The sequence below is a fragment of the Chelonoidis abingdonii genome, chromosome 2 (assembly GCF_003597395.2).
Source record: "Chelonoidis abingdonii isolate Lonesome George chromosome 2, CheloAbing_2.0, whole genome shotgun sequence".
In the NCBI taxonomy this organism is placed as follows: domain Eukaryota; kingdom Metazoa; phylum Chordata; order Testudines; family Testudinidae; genus Chelonoidis; species Chelonoidis abingdonii.
In genome coordinates, this window is record NC_133770.1 from 100380702 (window position 1) to 100398574 (window position 17873).

General features: G+C 39.9%; 1 protein-coding gene across 1 annotated transcript in view; it reads left to right on the plus strand.

Moving 5' to 3' along the window:
* The window catches only part of STK17A (serine/threonine kinase 17a), a 49174-nt gene that overhangs the window by 15480 nt on the left and 15821 nt on the right, over nucleotides 1-17873 (plus strand). The window contains exons 2-3 of the mRNA XM_032793466.2: nucleotides 1363-1575; nucleotides 17333-17477. Coding sequence (XP_032649357.1) covers nucleotides 1363-1575; nucleotides 17333-17477 — 358 coding nt within the window. The remainder of the gene's footprint in view (nucleotides 1-1362; nucleotides 1576-17332; nucleotides 17478-17873) is intronic.

Here is a 17873-nt window from a genome sequence, read left to right on the forward strand (position 1 = left end):
GTCTCCTGGCTGCTACTACTTAAGTGAATCTCCTTGAGCATCTCGGAATTAGGCCAGTGCATCATTGCATGTCCAGATTTGGCTCGTTGACCTGAGACCATTTGCAAACAGTCAACATTTCTTGAAACATTCCGGACTCGCTGATGTGGTAGGGAGTCAGAGCTAATGTCCTCAGAGACTTCCAGTTCAATCCCCCTTCGCCATCAGTGAGGGAAACTTCAGATGTGTCAAACAGTGGTTGGGGGGATAGGCATGTCTGAGTCATCGTACAGTTTGAAGATCACTGGGTTTCTCAGTAGAGGGGCTTGCACATAAACATGTTGGAGTTAAAAGAAACTTCGGCCCTCACATTGTTCCTCCCTCACATACGTGGGAAGGTTGTTCAAGTAGTGACATAAAACACAGCGGCTGTGTTTTACATCAACAAATGGGGGTGCTCACTCTGTTAATACTGTAGAAATGTGCAGCCTGTGACGACTTACCAGAATTTGTGGAGTGCCGCCTGTAGGGTCAAACACATTTCCTGGCATGGTTCGTGAATTGACTCGCCCCTCCGTTCCCCCCCCCCCCCCCCCCCAGCGAAAATTGTTGCGCACCCCTGCTTCAGGGGCTGATGCTAGATTTGATAAGAGTAGTTTTTCAATTTCTATTAAGTTCAGGCTTTGGTTCCTCCAGGCTATTCTCAGCATTACTTATCAAACTACTCATAAGTGGGAATATGCAGAACTACTCAAAGCAGAAATTAAGGTCATTTCAGTGTTCTTTGAGCTGGCTTTGCATACTCATACATCCCCATCCCCCCATCTTTTTGTTCTGTATTTCTGGCTTGGTGGTGGAAAGAGATGAGGTGGTAGAGGACACTGTGCCTCCTTATATAGCTTTGCTTCAGAACATTCATGGATGCTGGGGTTGAGTGGGAATAAGAGCACAAGCACTTTAGCAGACACTGCTTGGAAATGGTTCTCCCACTAGGCATCTTTGTGCAGCACACTACATATAAGTGGAATATGCAGAGCCATCTTGAAGAACTCTGGTTGCAAATAAGTAACCATTACTTCCTGAAATTGATGGATTTTTTTTTCCTACTGAAGGGCTAAATAAATTTTTGTGGATACAATATGGTACAGTGAATAAACTTAAAATATATTCTAGTTTGATGTGTTACTAGTTCCAGTAGTATCCCCTGTTTTAAATGTAGGGAATATCACTGATACAGGGTAAAAACTCTAAATTTGGAACATATTGTAAATGTTCCCACTGTAGTTTCTTTTGAGTTTTCTAAAATATTAAAATTTGAATAGTGATTTTAATACTTAAATTAAGGATCATCCATCTGATTTTAATATTTTGCTTTAATTCCAGAGGGAAGTTTGCAGTGGTGAAGAAGTGTGTCAAGAAAGATACAGAAAAGGAGTTTGCAGCCAAATTCATGCGAAAAAGAAGAAAGGGCCAAGACTGTCGAATGGAAATAATCCATGAGATAGCTGTCCTTGAGTTGGCACAACGCAACCTTTGGGTCATTAATTTACATGAAGTTTATGAGACTGCAACAGAGATGATCTTAGTTCTGGAATAGTAAGTACTAATCTCATATTGTGGGGTCTTACACTTTTTTCCCGTATGTGTGTGTGAGTAAGAGACACATTCATACACTAATTTCCTGAATTATTTGCTGAAAGTGAAAAATCTAAATAACGTGCACCCAAAAGACAAGAATTTTGAAAACTGATATTTCCCTGCTGAGTTGCTATAATCACCTGTTTTTTGGATCTGGACGAAAGAATGATGAATCAGGAATCACAAGTAGTTTGTGGGATCAAGTGACTATTGTGGACTATATCAATTTCCCTAACTTAGTTGAATTTATAATCTATTTGTAATAGGTTGCCCTGTTTGTAATATACTTTTAGCTGTGTGGTCATGTGATACATTATTTCATTAGAAAAATGAATATCATGTGAAGACACAAGACAGTAGATTCTCTCTCCTGGTAGAAATTGGGGTGGAAGGCACCAGATATGTGCCTGCATTTTCCCTGTGCTGACAGCTGCCATTGAGTGCCCCTGCTTGTGGTGGTGTACTTTTAATCACTGCCTTACAGCATTATTGCAGACAGGTTCCTAGAGAGAGCTGAAACTTCAATTATTTTTCTGTCTTAAGTGGAAATATGAACCTCTTACAGAAAAGATTTATTCATTGGATCTGCAAATGCATTTGGAGTCTCTGCCTCTTGCTAGTCAGACTGAACTAAAAGCTAGTCTGAAGGAAGAAGTTAGCAATGGCACTGTGCTTCAACTGCAGCTTCCAGTTTGTATTCTGCCACTGAAGATACATGGCATCTTGAAACCCTCCTATTGGAACAGATATTGCTGATGTCCTATTGTAGTGTGTCTTCTGCACTGGATTGTTCTGCTAATAAGACTGTGTTTGTGTTTTTCCTGTGCACCAGAGTAGAAGGCAGGTTTTGTGGTTAAGGCTCTAGGCTGGGACTCTGAGATCTAGATTCAATTTCCTGCCCTGCTACAGACTTCAAGTGACTTTCCTAATGTCACACAATTTCTCTGAGCCTTAGTTTCCCTTTCTGTAAATTGGGGGTAAAATATGTGTTCTCCCCGTGCTCCCTAGAAATTTTATCTGTTTAGACTGTAAACCCCTCAATGCTGGGGCTGTTACTACATGTATGTACCCCACTTAGCAAAACAGAGTCTAAATCTCCATTAAATTCTCCATTGGCTGCTTTAGTACAAGTAATAAAAATGCCTTCTGTTTATGCTCTTCCAGTAGGCTTATTCTAACTGAACCAATGCTAGCTAAATAACTTGTGGTCTGGCAGTTCAGTCAAAACTTTACTTCTTCTGTCAGACAGTTCTAGCTCCTTATCTTCTTAAACACTAGATCAAGCCGTTTCAAACATAAGAATTCTTTAAAATGACTCTTGTCACCACGCTCAAGTCTTTAGCTTTCTGAGCAAAAGTGAGAGCAGCTGCTTCAACAATTTTTTAAGATGGCTTGTCTGGCAGGAATAAAAGTCTGTGTTTCAACAGTACCCTATTGGGAGAGAACCTATCAGAAGTGTGGGCGGGGAAATTCGGGATCAGACCAGTCTGAGTAACTTGAGACTCCTTTCATCTGCCCATTCTTCCCTTTTTTCCACTTCTCTCCCCTCCCCACAAAAAAAAAAAATAAAAACCCAAAGTTTCACAAGATGAATCTGCAGTGGCTGAAACCTTTTAAGTCCTGAGTCTTTAATTATGTTAAAATGTCCATAGATCACTGCCAAAAAGGTGATGAAATAAATACTTGTTGCGGCTAAACCGCAAGAGTTATGGTTTCTCCCAAGCCTCTTGTGCCTCTAAATGTTCGTTAAATGACTAGGAGAGAATAGTTGTGGTGCTGGCAGTTCAGAAGCCATTTGCATTATCTGTTATTAGTATAACTCATTGCCTGCCTTGGTGAGAAGCCTGGTGTTCACGTTTCTCAGATTCTTGTTCATAGGCTAGAATGTGGATTATGTGAAATTGTGTTCAGGACCTTCTGCTTACCCATCCCCATACATCTGAGAAGCCCAATTAAATGGGGAGGCTGTAGAAGATTAATAGGGATTTGTTTTTAAAATAAGTAGTACCCTACAGTAGAACCTCAGAGTTACGAACACCAGTTATGAACTGAGTAGTTAACCAGACATCTCATTTGCAATCAGAAATATGCAATCAGGCACCAACGGAGACCAAAAAAAAGCAAATACATACAGTACAGTACTGTGTTAAACATAAACTACTAAAAAAAAAAAGGTAAAATAGCATTTTTCTACTGCATAGTAAAGTGTCAAACCTGTATTAAGTCAATGTTCAGTTGTAAACTTTTGAAAGAACAACCGTGTTTTATTCAGAATTATGAACATTTCAGAGTTAACAACCTCCATTCCCAAAATGTTCATAATTCTGAGGTTCTGCTATAGAACCTCATTATAATAGATATTTTCTAAAAAATGTCAGCTCTTTACTTGCACTACAGTATGTAGATTGTCTATGGATTGTAATTGAATGAGGTATAGAAAACTGGAATGATGTCTCTATTTAGCTTATTGCCAGTGATAATTAAACAAAATAGCTAGTTTCAAAATTTGAATCCAACAGGGATGTGATATATACTTAGACACCAAATCCAGAAGTAAACAATTGGGGTTTTTTTGGGGCACACGTAATACAGAACTACTGGGTTTTTGATAGGAGGAGTTAATACTTCATTACACATACAAAGCACGTTTAGGATTGTAAACTACAAAAACACACTTCCACTGACTTCAGCAAATATATGTGGATACTTTTCTAGTGGTATGTTGAAACAAAACTGATCTGAGTGTTAGTAAACTTCTGACCTTCTGGATTCAGGGGATTAATAAACATACAGTTTAGACCACAAACTCTTTATAGAGACAGTACCCTGCCCTAAACACTCTTGTACAGCATGTAGCAAAATGTGGCACCCCGATCTTAATTGGGGTGGTTGAACACTACAGGGGGTTCCTGATATACGTCGGGGTTGCATTCTTGAAAAGGGCGACGGATACCGAAATGGTGGATACTGGGGAATTTTTCCCGATAAGAAATAATGGCCTGCCCCACCTTGCCTCTTCCTGCCCAGTTCTGCCCCCTCCTCTGAATGTGCCCTGTCCCTGCTCCTCCTCCTCCCTCCCAGCGCCTTCCGCATACTGGGGAAGAGCTGTTTCGGGGTGTGCAGGAGGCACTGGGAGGGAGGGAAGGAGTTGATTGGCGGCCCATAGGGCCACTGGTGGATGGGAGGCGCTGTCAGATGCTGGCTGCCGGTGGCTGCTAAGAACCCACAGAAAAAACACACACAAGGTGAAGCAACGGATCGGGACTGATGTGAATCAGAACATGTTCCCCCATTGATGAGTGACGGATATGTGAAACAAGAGATGAAGGGGAGACGTACCAGGAAACCCCTGTACTGCAGTAAATACAAAAAAAATCCACAGTATTATATATATGAATAAGTCCTTGTATTAAGTGGTGATTTAAATTGTTTTCTGAGGGAAGAATATTTAGGAAATAGTCTCAAAAACAGTGCTGTCTCTGTCATCTGTTTATACTTTTGCAATGTCTTTGAAGGATGGGAGAGGGAGACTTTGTCCAAATCTATAAATCCTTCCTTAAGTGGTTTTCAACAGCATTTTTTAACGCAAATAACAAATTAGTTATTTTCATCAAGATATTTATAATGCACTTGTTGACATGATGCATAGGTGCCCGTTTATGCCTAACATGATTTAAATAGGATGTAATTAGTTTGTCTAATCCAGAAAAAATAGATTTGAGGTGGTATAAATATAAATGTCTAGTCCACTTGCTTTATGGTGGTGGCCAAAGTACGACCTGTTGGTGCATAGTATTTCAACTTTCACAGGGATCCCAACAAGGTACCTAGTGCAGCTGGCTGTGAACATGTAGCATGAAAAATCTAATATTGTTTCAAGTTTAAAAGTAATAAGGTCCACCAGAGTAGAAATAATGGTATACAGTTTTCATATTTCCATCTGGGATCTTCTACCAATGGGTACAGAGTAAACTGACACTCCCTCCTCTGCGGGTCTTTTTTTACGTGGAAAGCAAGGCTATTCTAGCAGTGGATAGTTTGACTTCCCTCAGATCTAGTTTTCTAGTACAAAAGTTGAACTGAAGCAAATTGTGTTCACTTTGGCCCCAAATTGCTACTCATATCTTCCTTGGTTGTCACTCCTGTCAATTCGTCATATCCGTTTACACATTAACACATGACTACCCTTATAACTATTGTAAGGGGTCCTTCTGTCTTCTCAAATGAAGAGCTCTGTGTAAGCTCGAAAGCTTGTCTCTTTCACCAACAGAAGCTGATCCAATAAAATATTACCTCACTCACCTTGTCTCTTTAATATCCTAGGGCCACCTGGCTGCAACAACACTGCATGCAAACAGATAGTGACAGCTAGGCTTAACTGCACCCGTTAAGTTCCAGTCAGGAGCTTCAGATTAATCACTGTGTAGCTTACACATGAGAACAGTTTGGCTACGCTGTACCAGAAACAGTAATGTTATGCCAATTGTATGTTATGTCAGTATGGAAATGAAACTTGCTAATTACAATACTCTGAATTATATGGCTCCTCTGGGTATATCTCTGCTACTTCGCATTGCTGTCTCTCTAAACAACTGATTTTGTAGAAAATAATGTATAGAAAATATTTTTTTAATATATTAGGTTGTGCTTGCAGTATTTAGACTAAACTTCTCAGACCAAGAACAGTCAATATGTGACTTATGTAGTATGAAGTACGGTCTTAGCACTTCATGAAGAATAAAATGAATTCATGAAACTGTGTATCTTTTTGCGGTGCAGTACACATGAAGACTGTTCTTTTAATATTAATCTGTGCATGATAATATGAATTCATTAAAGTTTAATGACAAAATTTGCATTGTTTTAAGACACTGATAGTTACATGACTGTAAAAGATGACATTTTTCTATAATTGGTCCTAAACACACCTGTGAATTCTGGCCTCAAATGCTGTCTTACATTTTTAACACTATTTTTAAAGAAGTCAAAAGTAAATAAAATATCCCTTGTAAATAAAGTACAAGAGTTTTTAAACCTAAAAGGAAATCCACTTTTCTACGAAGTATCTTGTAGAGCTATTTTAACATTTGACACTGCAGATTCCTTTTTGCTCTTTCTTGTGCTTGCAAGGACTCCAGTAGAAGTATAAAATAAGTATGACACTCATGCAGCATGGTATTTAGCTGCCTCCTTATGTAATTTGTGGGAAGAAAATAAATTCAGTACTTTTTTCACTTAAAAACAAGGCATACTGCCATAGAACTGAAAACTTCCTGTGTGCAAAAAATAACCTACTACAATAAATACGTACTACCTACTATAGAAGGTGACTTTTTTATTTCCAATACGGGGAACAAGGTAACAGTTGCCTCTGATATAGGGGTTCCCAAATGTGGTATGCTTGCCCCTGGGGGTATGAGACACATCTCTGCGGGGGAGTACGTGGGAGAAATTGTGCAACAGTGGATTCTACTTATTTATTTATTTTACTTTTTCCTAATAGGCTACTCAGGCGAAGCTTTAAAATTCTGTGGGAATTTGTTATATAAAATATGGTAGTTAATTTGCTTCAAGATGTACCAATGAGAACACAGATACAGAGATGCTAATGTACAGAGCTCTCACCTCCGGTCACCATACAGTGTGGGTTCAGTTGTCCAGCAACTATCCAGTCTAACTGAGTTCCGAACTTAGTCAGAGGTTTTTTTGGTTGAATATGTCACACTATAAATAGTGAAATATGGACAGATGACCAAAGGCAAGTAGTGTTAAGATGAACACACAAAGTATCAGTAATGAGATGGGTAGGGGTACACGGGCAGCTGTTAGATTTCTAAGGGGGTACGCAATAAGAAACGTTTAGGAACCTCTGCTCTAATATAATAGGATCATAATGTTCTTCCGCATCCCTGGTGGAAAGTCCAAGCTGAAGAGGAACTATAACATATCTTTACTGGTACTATAAGTTAAGCAGTAGCTGATGATGCTGCCTCCTTTATCTGATTAGCAAACTACATGAAGTGGCAGTTAAAGTTGAGGCAGGATACATTTCATCCACGCAAAACTTTTAAGAATGGAAATAAGTTAATGGGGGAAAAAATCGTATGTACTTTTCTACCTTCATACGGTCTACCACAATATTGACAATGAACATGAAAACTAGTCTATAAGGCTTTCCCTTCTACTTCCAGCAGGAATAGAGAAATGTCGGTTGTGTGTTGGGAGATGGGAATTGATATATGACTAATGTGCCAGTCAGCAGTGTCCTGATGTTGGTATTTGATCCCTGATCAAAATTCAGTTGTTTAGTAAAAATAGCAGGAGTATCTAAAAAGCTATTTTTCCCCCCCTTTAAGCCCTCAGTAGTCTCATGGAAGCCTGTAACCTGTCCCTGATTTTTACTAAAAATATCGTGTGTGTGTGGACAAAGAGAGTGATGCTAGGGCTTGCAGCTGCTCTAGCCCTCCTCTTGTTCCTATACCAGGGGCTGACCCCTGCTGCTCCAGCGCCGGGGGGGGATGACCCAATCCCAGCTGCTGCTCTGGTGGGTCTGGGGACTGCTGCCCTAGAAGTAGTCATGGAGGTCCTAGAAATTCAAATAATCTGTGACAGAATCTTATCCTTAATCATGATAATCTAGTCCAGGGGTCGGCAACCTCTGCATGCAGCTTGCCAGGGTAAGCACCCTGGCGGGCCAGGCCAGTTTGTTTACCTGCTGCATTGGCAGGTTCGGCCGATCGCGGCTCCCACTGGCTGCGGTTCGCTGTCTGAGGCCAGTGGGAGAGACAGGAAGCGGTGCAGGCAAGGGATGTGTTGGCCACGGTTTCCTGCCACTCCCATTGGCCTGGGACGGCGAACCACAGCCAGTGGGAGCCGCGATCAGCTGAACCTGCCGACACGGCAGGTAAACAAACTGGCCTGGTCCGGTGAGATGCGTGCCAGAGGTTGCAGACCCCGATCTAGTCTAACCACCTGCACATCGCAGGGCGCAGAACCTCAGTCTGCTGTAGTAGGCCTTTATCCTCTGGCTGAGTTACTGCAGACCTCTAGTCTTGACTCAAAGACTTAAAGTTACACCATTTACTCTAGTTCAAACCAGTGGGTGAGCCATGCCCCACGCTGCAGAGGAAGGTGTATCCTCTTACTTGATTTTCCTCCCACTCAACATTAGAATCAGGTATGGAGATTACATGAGCATCTCCCAGCCGTCTTCCCTAGATTCCTAGTTTAAAGGTCTTTTAATCAATTGTGCCAATTTTCATCTCAGAAGTCTACTTCTGTCCCTACTCAGATGGGGTACAGTCCTCTGTCTGTGAATACCTGCCAATGGTCAATGCCCCCTTTACAGCACCATTGCCTGAGCAGTCTGTTGATTATCATAATCTTGTCTTGCCTTCGCTCTCCTGTAGGGACAGATAGAAAGCCACTGAAGATTACCTGAGCCTCCATTTCTTTAAGCATCTTCCCCAGCCTGGCGCCATCTTCCCTGATGTATCCCAGTGAGAATTTAACAGTATCACTTATTCCAGTGTGAAGGATAATAAGTGGATTCTTTCCTACTTCCATTAAGGTCGTCTTCAGCCTCAGCTCCAAATTCCATATTTTAGCTTCCGGCAGACAGCACACCCTTCAGTTTTCTTTGTCAGCTCTGGCGACAGCCTTGTTGCCCTTCTTAATAGGGAGTCCCAATCACATAGACCTGTCTTTTCCAGGTGTTGGTGTAATTCTCCAGCCTTCCCCATTCTGTCCTTTCTGGCTGCAAGTCATCTTATCTTCTTCTTAGCTGCCGCCCTGTTTACACTGACACTTTACAGCGCTGCATCTTGCAGCGCATAGGGGTTTTTTTTTTTCACACCCCTGAGCGCGAAAGTTGCAGCTCTGTAAAGTGCCAATGTAGCCAAGCCCTTAGAGTCATTCTCTATCCTCCTGGGGCTCCAAACTGTGGCTACCTCCATTGACTCTTCCCCTCTTCTTTTAGGACTAGTCACTCTTCTCTTCTTCCTTGCCTTCCCATCTTCTGTTACTGCTTGTCTGTCTCCTTTATTTTGCACCTCAGCAAACCTGTTCCTCAGCTCTATTTCTCCTTCAGTAGCCAGTCTTTTTTTTTTTTTTTTTTTTTTGACTTATTCTCATAATCACATGCTTCCACTGGCCACTTTCCTCATCCAGTAGTTTACCGTCACAGTTGAGTTCTTTACATAATTTCATTAATAAAATTACTTAATTGATCAACATTGAAAATCTGTAATGACAGATGTGTCAGGGAATGGAGGAAAACAAGACATATGCTTTGATTTTTTTGGCTCATTTTACTCACTAAGGTTCTGGAGCTACTTGGTGAGTTCTGTGCGCTGACCTGTGATTTAGAGTTGTGCCATCTTAGCTGTTAAAATCTTGTTGACATTGGATCAGTTATTCATTTTGGAATGTTGCCTTCCAAAAGGGAAATTGTAACACCAGATCAACAGATCTCTTTAGGGTGATGCCTGATTGGACGGGAAACAGGAGCTTGAGGTTGTGCCAATAAACCTTACTGTCTGGGCTATGGGGAGGAATGGAGTTCTAGCCCCACAATCCTGCCACTGAAGATACTTGGCCATATCTGTGCAGTTTTCTGTCTTGGCAGGGGCTTTTCTCCCCTGGAGAAAAATAGTTGATTTGCAGATTTTTTGCAAGAACAAGACTTAAGTGGGGCGCTCAGCTGGACAGGGATGATCTGATTCCAGTTGATTAGTGGGACTAGATCCAAAGTTGAAACAAGTATGTGAATCTCATTTATCTGTATTGTTGAATAGGAGGGTACAAAAATCATCTTTAGGAACAGAAACTCACTAATCTTTCTATTTTGAGGAGGGAGGGAACTACTGAAAAATTGTGATGGGACAATTCTGGCAATACCTGGAGTCCTCAGACTTCCTTGCTCTCTTTCACGCTAGCTTTTAGGACTGGGTATTTATATGGAAACTCTGGCCTCATTCAGGCAATATATGAACATTAGATCTAGCTTCCTTTTTATACTCTTGACCCCAGTGAGTGTTTGGATACTGGCAGAGATCGATGGAGTTGCACTGGAATGACACGCTTTTTCTTCTCTGAGAGGTCACCTACATTGGGTAGTTATCTGCAAGGTTCTGATGGACAGGGTACAACAGACTTGTGTTGTCTCCCTTCCTGTTAATTGAGTGTATGGGCCCAATAACACAAAATGAGATGGTTCGCATTGTGATGCTGTCAATATGCTGATGAAATTGTTTTCCATCTCTTTCTTTGGACCTGGATACTGTGATCATTCAGATTTTTGCCCCTGCTGACATAGCTGGTTGAAGCTCTGACTGGATAAAATATGTGTTGGTGGGCTGTGGGAAGTAACGGAAGTGATGCATGACTTCTCTATTGGCAGAACAAGATCTAATGGATGGAAGACCATTTCAGATTGGAAATAAGATGCAACTTTTTGCAGGTCAACGTACTTAAAGATGTAGTAGATTCTTGAAAGCTCTTAAATGAAGATTGGATATCTTTCTGGAAGATAATATCAGAGGGGTAGCCGTGTTAGTCTGGATCTGTAAAAGCAGCAAAGAGTTCTGTAGCACCTTATAGACTAACAGACATATTGGAGCATGAGCATTCACGGGTGAATACCCACTTTGTCGGATGCATGTTACGAAATGCTCCAATACATTTGTTAGTCTATAAGGTGCCACAGAACTCTTTGCCACTTTCTGGAAAATACTCACTCCAGTTTAACCATAGATTATAGAGACTGACCATGAATTACTGGGTGAAATTCTATTCCTTTGTTTTGTATGAAGTTGAGACTAGCAGATCAGTGATAATTTCTGGCTCTTAAATTTGAGTTAATTGCATTGTGATTGTCTATTTCAGTGGTTCTCAAAGTTCTGTACTGGTGACTCCATTCACGTAGCAAGCCTCTGAGTGTGGACCCCCCCTTATAAATTAAAAACACTTTTTAATATATTTAACACCATTATAAATGCTGGAGGCAAAGTGGGGTTTGGGGTGGCAGCTGACAGCTTGTGACTCCCCCATGCATTAACCTTGTGACTCCCTTAGGGGTCCCAACCCCCAGTTTGAGAACCCCATATCTATTTAAACTAAGTTTTGGGGTTTTTTTTGCAATCTTGAGGTCATGTTGTATTCTTGGCTGATTCTGGATATCCTTGAATGCTTTCTTTCCTTATGCCATCTCATCAGACGCAGACTTCCCCCAATTATATACTCAGCTCCATAATATCCAGACTACTGCAGTGTGCTGTATGAGGTTACACGTAAGGAACACTCAGTAAATTTAGCTAGTATAGAATGCAGTTGCCTGCTTACTTCTAAGGGTCTGTCTCAAGCACTTATTGCTCAGCAAATCTACAGCATTCCACCATGCTGTGCACCGTCTATGTGGACCCTGCTGCTCTATACCAAAAATTCCAAAGTGCTCTATGGCTGTTTCAGACTTTTAGTGAGCAGCAGCAGGGTCCACATGGACATTTAGTGGATGGCATGCTGGAACACCATAGATTTACACCCAAGCTTGTTGCACAGTGAGTGTTCTTATAGAGACATATGCTAAGTGATGTGAGGATCATGGAGCACAGACTTGTGCGTTCTAGAAACTACATGGGTTTCCAGTTACCTTCCAAGTTAAATTAAAGATGCCTTTTGGTCTATTAAAGCTTCTTCTGGATCCTTTCCATCTTACACACTATCTCCTCCTTTACAGCCTCACCCAGGGTGGGATACTTGCATTGATGTTCCCTAGATTTGTAGACTTGAGGCCAAGCATTTCTTAGTGGATTGCCCTGTAATCCTGCATTGCCTTTACTCTTGTGCAAAAAACCAGAGGCGTTTAACTTTGTAAGTACACTGAGGCATATTTTATTAATTCAGTCTTTTTCTGATGGGATGGATTAAACAAAGAATCTCAGTATATTGTGAGTTAGGAAATGAGTTTAGTCCCTTTTTTTACATTATTGTAAATTTTATTAAATTCTGATATAGTGCACTGTTAAAATGTGGTGGGCGGAAAAGTAAGCACATTCCTTGGTTGAGTTTAAAGGCAAAAATGTTGTTGATTTGTAGCCACAGTCAGTGATACCTTTAAATGTTTTAAGTTCTTCATTTCTCACTGCTAAACTGACTACATATTTACATTTTAGTAATGATTAGCAATAAGATTTCATTTGAAATTTCAGAAAGTACTGCTTGGTACTTGCTTTCATAAACAAGGCAGCATAGTAGAGGCAAGTGACTCCAACTGCTATAGCATTAATGTTTTGAAAGACTCGCCTCTTGAGTTCTTCTACTTCCTCTGAGCCTGTTAGATTACAGGTGTAGTGTTGAAGACATAAGCATCCAAAACTTGTGCTCGTTACTCTTTTTTTTACTCTATCTAAATTTTATAACACCAGTAGATTCTGCTACACTGCCGTCTGTGCTTTGTTTTCCCATGAGCATTTCTTGTGGAGGTAGATGAAGGGGTTGGGAGAAGCTCCCAAAACTGTAATTCCATAATGACTCTTCATTCAACAAGCTGCAATTTGAAAGGCATTTAGGTTCTTGAACAGTAAATGTTGTTGTGATAAACATTTCTGTATGTTAATTGGGTATATGGTACTGTTCTTAATTATTTTTACCAACACTGAGTGGACTTAATATTGCAAAATAAGGTGTAAATCCATCAGTGTTTCTTTAAGTAATGATATTGTGATCTTGTCAATTCTACTTCACTTTACTGCTTTGAAACAATAACTTACACCATTTTGTACCAATAGAGCCTTTTTACATAGGAGAATAACTACCTGTCTAAATAAACCAACTTACGGGGTTACACCAGTGTAGACCAGGGGTAGGCAACCTATGGCATGGGTGCCGAAGGCGGCACGTGAGCTGATTTTCAGTGGCACTCTCACTGCCCAGGCCCTGGTCACCAGTCCGGGGGACTCTGCATTTTAATTTAATTTTAATTGAAGCTTCTTAAACATTTTAAAACCCTTATTTACTTTACATACAACAATAGTTTAGTTCTATATCATAGACTTGTAGAAAGAGACCTTCTGAAAACGTTAAAATGTATGGCACGTGAAACCTTAAATTAGAGTGAATAAATGAAGACTCGGCACACCACTTCTGAAAGGTTGCCGACTCCTGGTGTAGACCTTTTATAGTTAGAAACTGAGTACACTTTATCCTTGGGCGGGGGGTCTTGCTTTAAATAGCACTTTAAAGTCTAAGTGTAAAAACTTTTTACCTAGTGAAACCAATCCCCCTCCCCTCAAAATATATATATATAAAAATATCCTGGAACTTTATTTGTTAAGATAGTGAAAAGGTTATAACTGTCAATTCTGAAACAAAGCAAAAAGACTGGTCTCCCCCCCCCCCCGTAGGCCACCAAAAATAGTATATACAAGATGTCTCCATTTGTTTCCATATCTCAGCAGTGTCTATATAGGTCGTCCTGTGTGCTTAGAGCATTTGACTTTTGAAGTATACATACATATACTTATTGAGAACCGTGCATGGATTTCTCCGCTTTGTGTGGCCTACTTAAATTGTAGGAAAAGAAAAGGAAACTCTCTTGTTGGAAGTAAGAATGATAAATGTTAATAATGGATTTAAGCAACTTTATTTTTATTTAGGAGATGTATAATGAATTCATTATAGATATATGTCCAAATAGTGTGTTATAAATTAGCTATGATGATAATCTGACATTGCTGTAAATTTATTGTAAGCATACTATTGTTTTTGCTTCCAAAAAACTGAACTGCAGTATAGCTCGGAAATGCTTAAAACAATGTACTGTAGTGCAGTTGGCACAACTTGGCATGAATAGTCAGTAGACTTTTGTTGGAGTTCATTATGACATTGTACTTCTAATGACTTGTGACTGAGTTGGGTCATGGCTAGCAGACTGTTTTTGCTTAAGGGCATTGTTATGCTCACTGTGCCATAATGAAACACACAACAGTCTTGCAAAAATTTCCCCTCTTGTATTTCTGTAAAGGGTCACTAGTTATTTTATTCAACAACAAATCACAGTGTGTTTAAATTCTATCCAAATATGTCACCACCATGTTCAGAGAGTGAATTGCCTGGAAGAAGTTGTCCTCTTTCTGTCCTCTAAAGAGCAAAAATTAGTATTCAGGAAAAGCTTTGTGTGAATTTTGAAAACATTTCTGCTTCATATTTGCAACTGCTCTTTTCTAAGTCTTCTGAAATTATATAGCGTGTCCAAAATATAAGAGAAAATCCCAGCACATTAGGTTTTCGTCAGATACTAAAGGCCAGATTTGAAGAACTATTTAGGGACCTAAAAATGCAAATAGGTACCTACTGTGATTTTTTTCAAAATCACGTAGGTGCCTAACTTCCATTGTGTTCAACTTTTAAAAAGTATTAGGAAGCAGGAGGGCTCAGTGTTCAAAAATGTATCTGAAGCACAAATTTTAGCTGGAGTCTTGAACTGAATCTTTACATGAAAATAGTGATAATTTAAAATAACTGTGTTTTAAAATAAATTTGCAACCTCATTTACATGCCTAGCTGAACCTCTGAGGTACTGATCTGCACAAGCAAATTCAGATTTTAAATGTTTTTGTCTGTATGGCTGCACTCATAACATTTTTTTGTTAACATAGTTTGTTTGTTTGTACCTTATTTCTACCAATTCCTAAAAAAAAAAAAAAAAAAAACACACAACACACTCTAGTTTCATGGAGAGATAACATGAATGACAATTTAAGTACAAAGGGCATGCAGAAATTGCTTTTTGTCAGAAAATGCTGATGGAAAATTCCCAACTAAAAAAAAAAAAAAAAAAAAAAAAAAAAAGGGGGTGGGGGTGGGGGGAGTGGAAGCAGCTCTGTAACCAAAGAAAATTTGTAGCAATTGTAACTTACTCCCCTTAAAGTTAGCATGCCCCTCAGTGACTATTCAGGCGTCAAGTCCATCAGAGATCTTTCCTAAACGTCACAGCAGATGGAGCTGAGTTTTCTACTGCAGTGTGCTTACTCTGCTGCAAGACAGCCAAGTAACCTGACCTTTCTTGCTTTATTCCCCAATACATTTTTCTGTCTTTTGATTTCTTTCAATAATAAATGAGTTTCTGGGTTTTGTAACTTTTTGTCAACCTTTGAATATTTTTAACCTATAATCCCACTAAAATTCAGCCATAGCATAGTTTATTCCATCAGATCCTTCTAGTGTTGGCAAAATATGTTGCAAGTCCAGATATTATGAAAAATATATAGTAGTTCTGCAACTTTGACTCAAGATGTTTGTAGTTAGGTATATAAGGTCCTCAAAATCTAAGGAAAGCCTAGACTCCTCCAAAGGCAGTTCTCAGAAAGTGGTATAATTCTCTTCATTCCCCTCATACCTCCTCTTCTGCAAATAACAAAACATTGGGAAGGTGCAAGAATGTAGATTACCAATCATGCCATTTGTATTCCCACTGATGCAGCTATTTGTTGAGTGCTCTGGTGCCCTTGGTACAATCAATCTTCATCTCAGAAGTCTGAGGTAGAAGGCATTTTTGATGTTTCTTAGTCTTAACATGTAAGTACTCAACAGTTGAGAAACTAGTGGACATAGTGTATTTGAGCCCATCACTACAGGTGACCCAGAGATGTGCCATCAAGACTTTCCAGGGAAGGCATTAGGACTGATCAGTTCCTTATGTGTAAAGGCCCAATCCATCTCCCACTGAAGTAACAGAAGCCTCTGTATTGACTTCAAAAGGAAGTTGGCCTAGGTCTTTAATATTCTGCAAAGCAGAGAAGTAATTTTCTAAAGAGTGGTCTTATGGATGGTGCTGATGAAAGGAAAGGAAATGGTGCACTTCAAAGGGTATGTCTACACTTCAAGCTTGGGGGTGTGAGATTCCTAGTTTGAGAGGACATATTCAAGAGCTAGGTCGCTAAAAAGAGAATGTAGCTGTGGGAGCACAAGCAGCCGAAAGGGCTAGCTGCCCTGCGTACGTATCTAGCATCTCCAATGGACACTCATTGCTATTTGCACTGCTGCAGCAGTATTCTATTTTTAGCATGCTAGTTTGACAAGAGCTAGCTCTTGAGTATATCTTGAGCCTAGTGCATCACTGGCATTCCAGATTGCTCAGTCCAGTTGTGCATAAAGATTTTTTTACAGGAAAAAACATAGTAAATGTCAATGGAGTAGAAGAACAGTATTGTAGAACAGTATCAGAGGGGTAGCCATGTTAGTCTGGATCTGTAAAAGCAGCAGAGAATCCTGTGGCACCTTATAGACTTACGTCCGTTAGTCTATAAGGAGCCACAGGATTCTCTGCTGCTATTGTAGAACAGTAATTCCTTCTTCTTGAGTTCCATTGCTATTACACTGAGAAGACTAGAATTATATGGTATTAGGATTTGTAAACACTTGACATTTTTACTGATGTATCAATATGTAATTATCAGGGAAAATTTGAGCCTATGTACAAAGTTCATTCACTCACTCTTGCCATCTTTAAGTGCTCACATTATAGTGAGCATGCTGTTGATATTGAGAGAATTTGCTTGCCAAAATTGCTTGCTTTAGGTAAGCAGAACTTTGTAAGGCTTATGTGTAAAAGTCATTCATTCTAAAGAACAGTAACTAGTGTCATAACCAAAATAGAATGAAGATTTCGACAGTGTCATTTCTTTTGAAATTAAAATAGATTTTTTTTCTTCCATAGTGCTGCTGGAGGTGAAATCTTTGACCAGTGTGTGGCTGAAAGGGAAGAAGCCTTCAAAGAAAAAGATGTTAAGCGGCTTATGAGGCAAATTTTAGAAGGAGTTTCATTTTTACACAGAAATAATGTGGTACATCTTGACTTGAAGGTAAGCGTGTTTACTTGTCCCATTGAGTATGTCCACACTGCAATAAAACACCTATGGCTGGCCCAGGTCAGCTGACTTGGGCTTGCATCATGGTCCCAGAGCCCAAGGTCCAGCCTGAGCCCAAATGTCTACACTGCAGTTTTATAGCCATGCAGTCTGAGCCCTTTGAGCCCAAGTCAGGTGACACAGGCCTTTGATTGCTATGTAGACATATCCATAGTTACTTGTTAATACATGCTGACTCAGTGCTATAATGCCTTACTAATGCTAATTTATAAATAAAAACAAAGTGTATGTATGTCTATGTACTTCGCAAAGCACAAAATTCACCTTTTGCCTTACATGATAACTTTGTGAAAGTTACAAGTGTCTATGAAATATGGACCTAAAATTGCT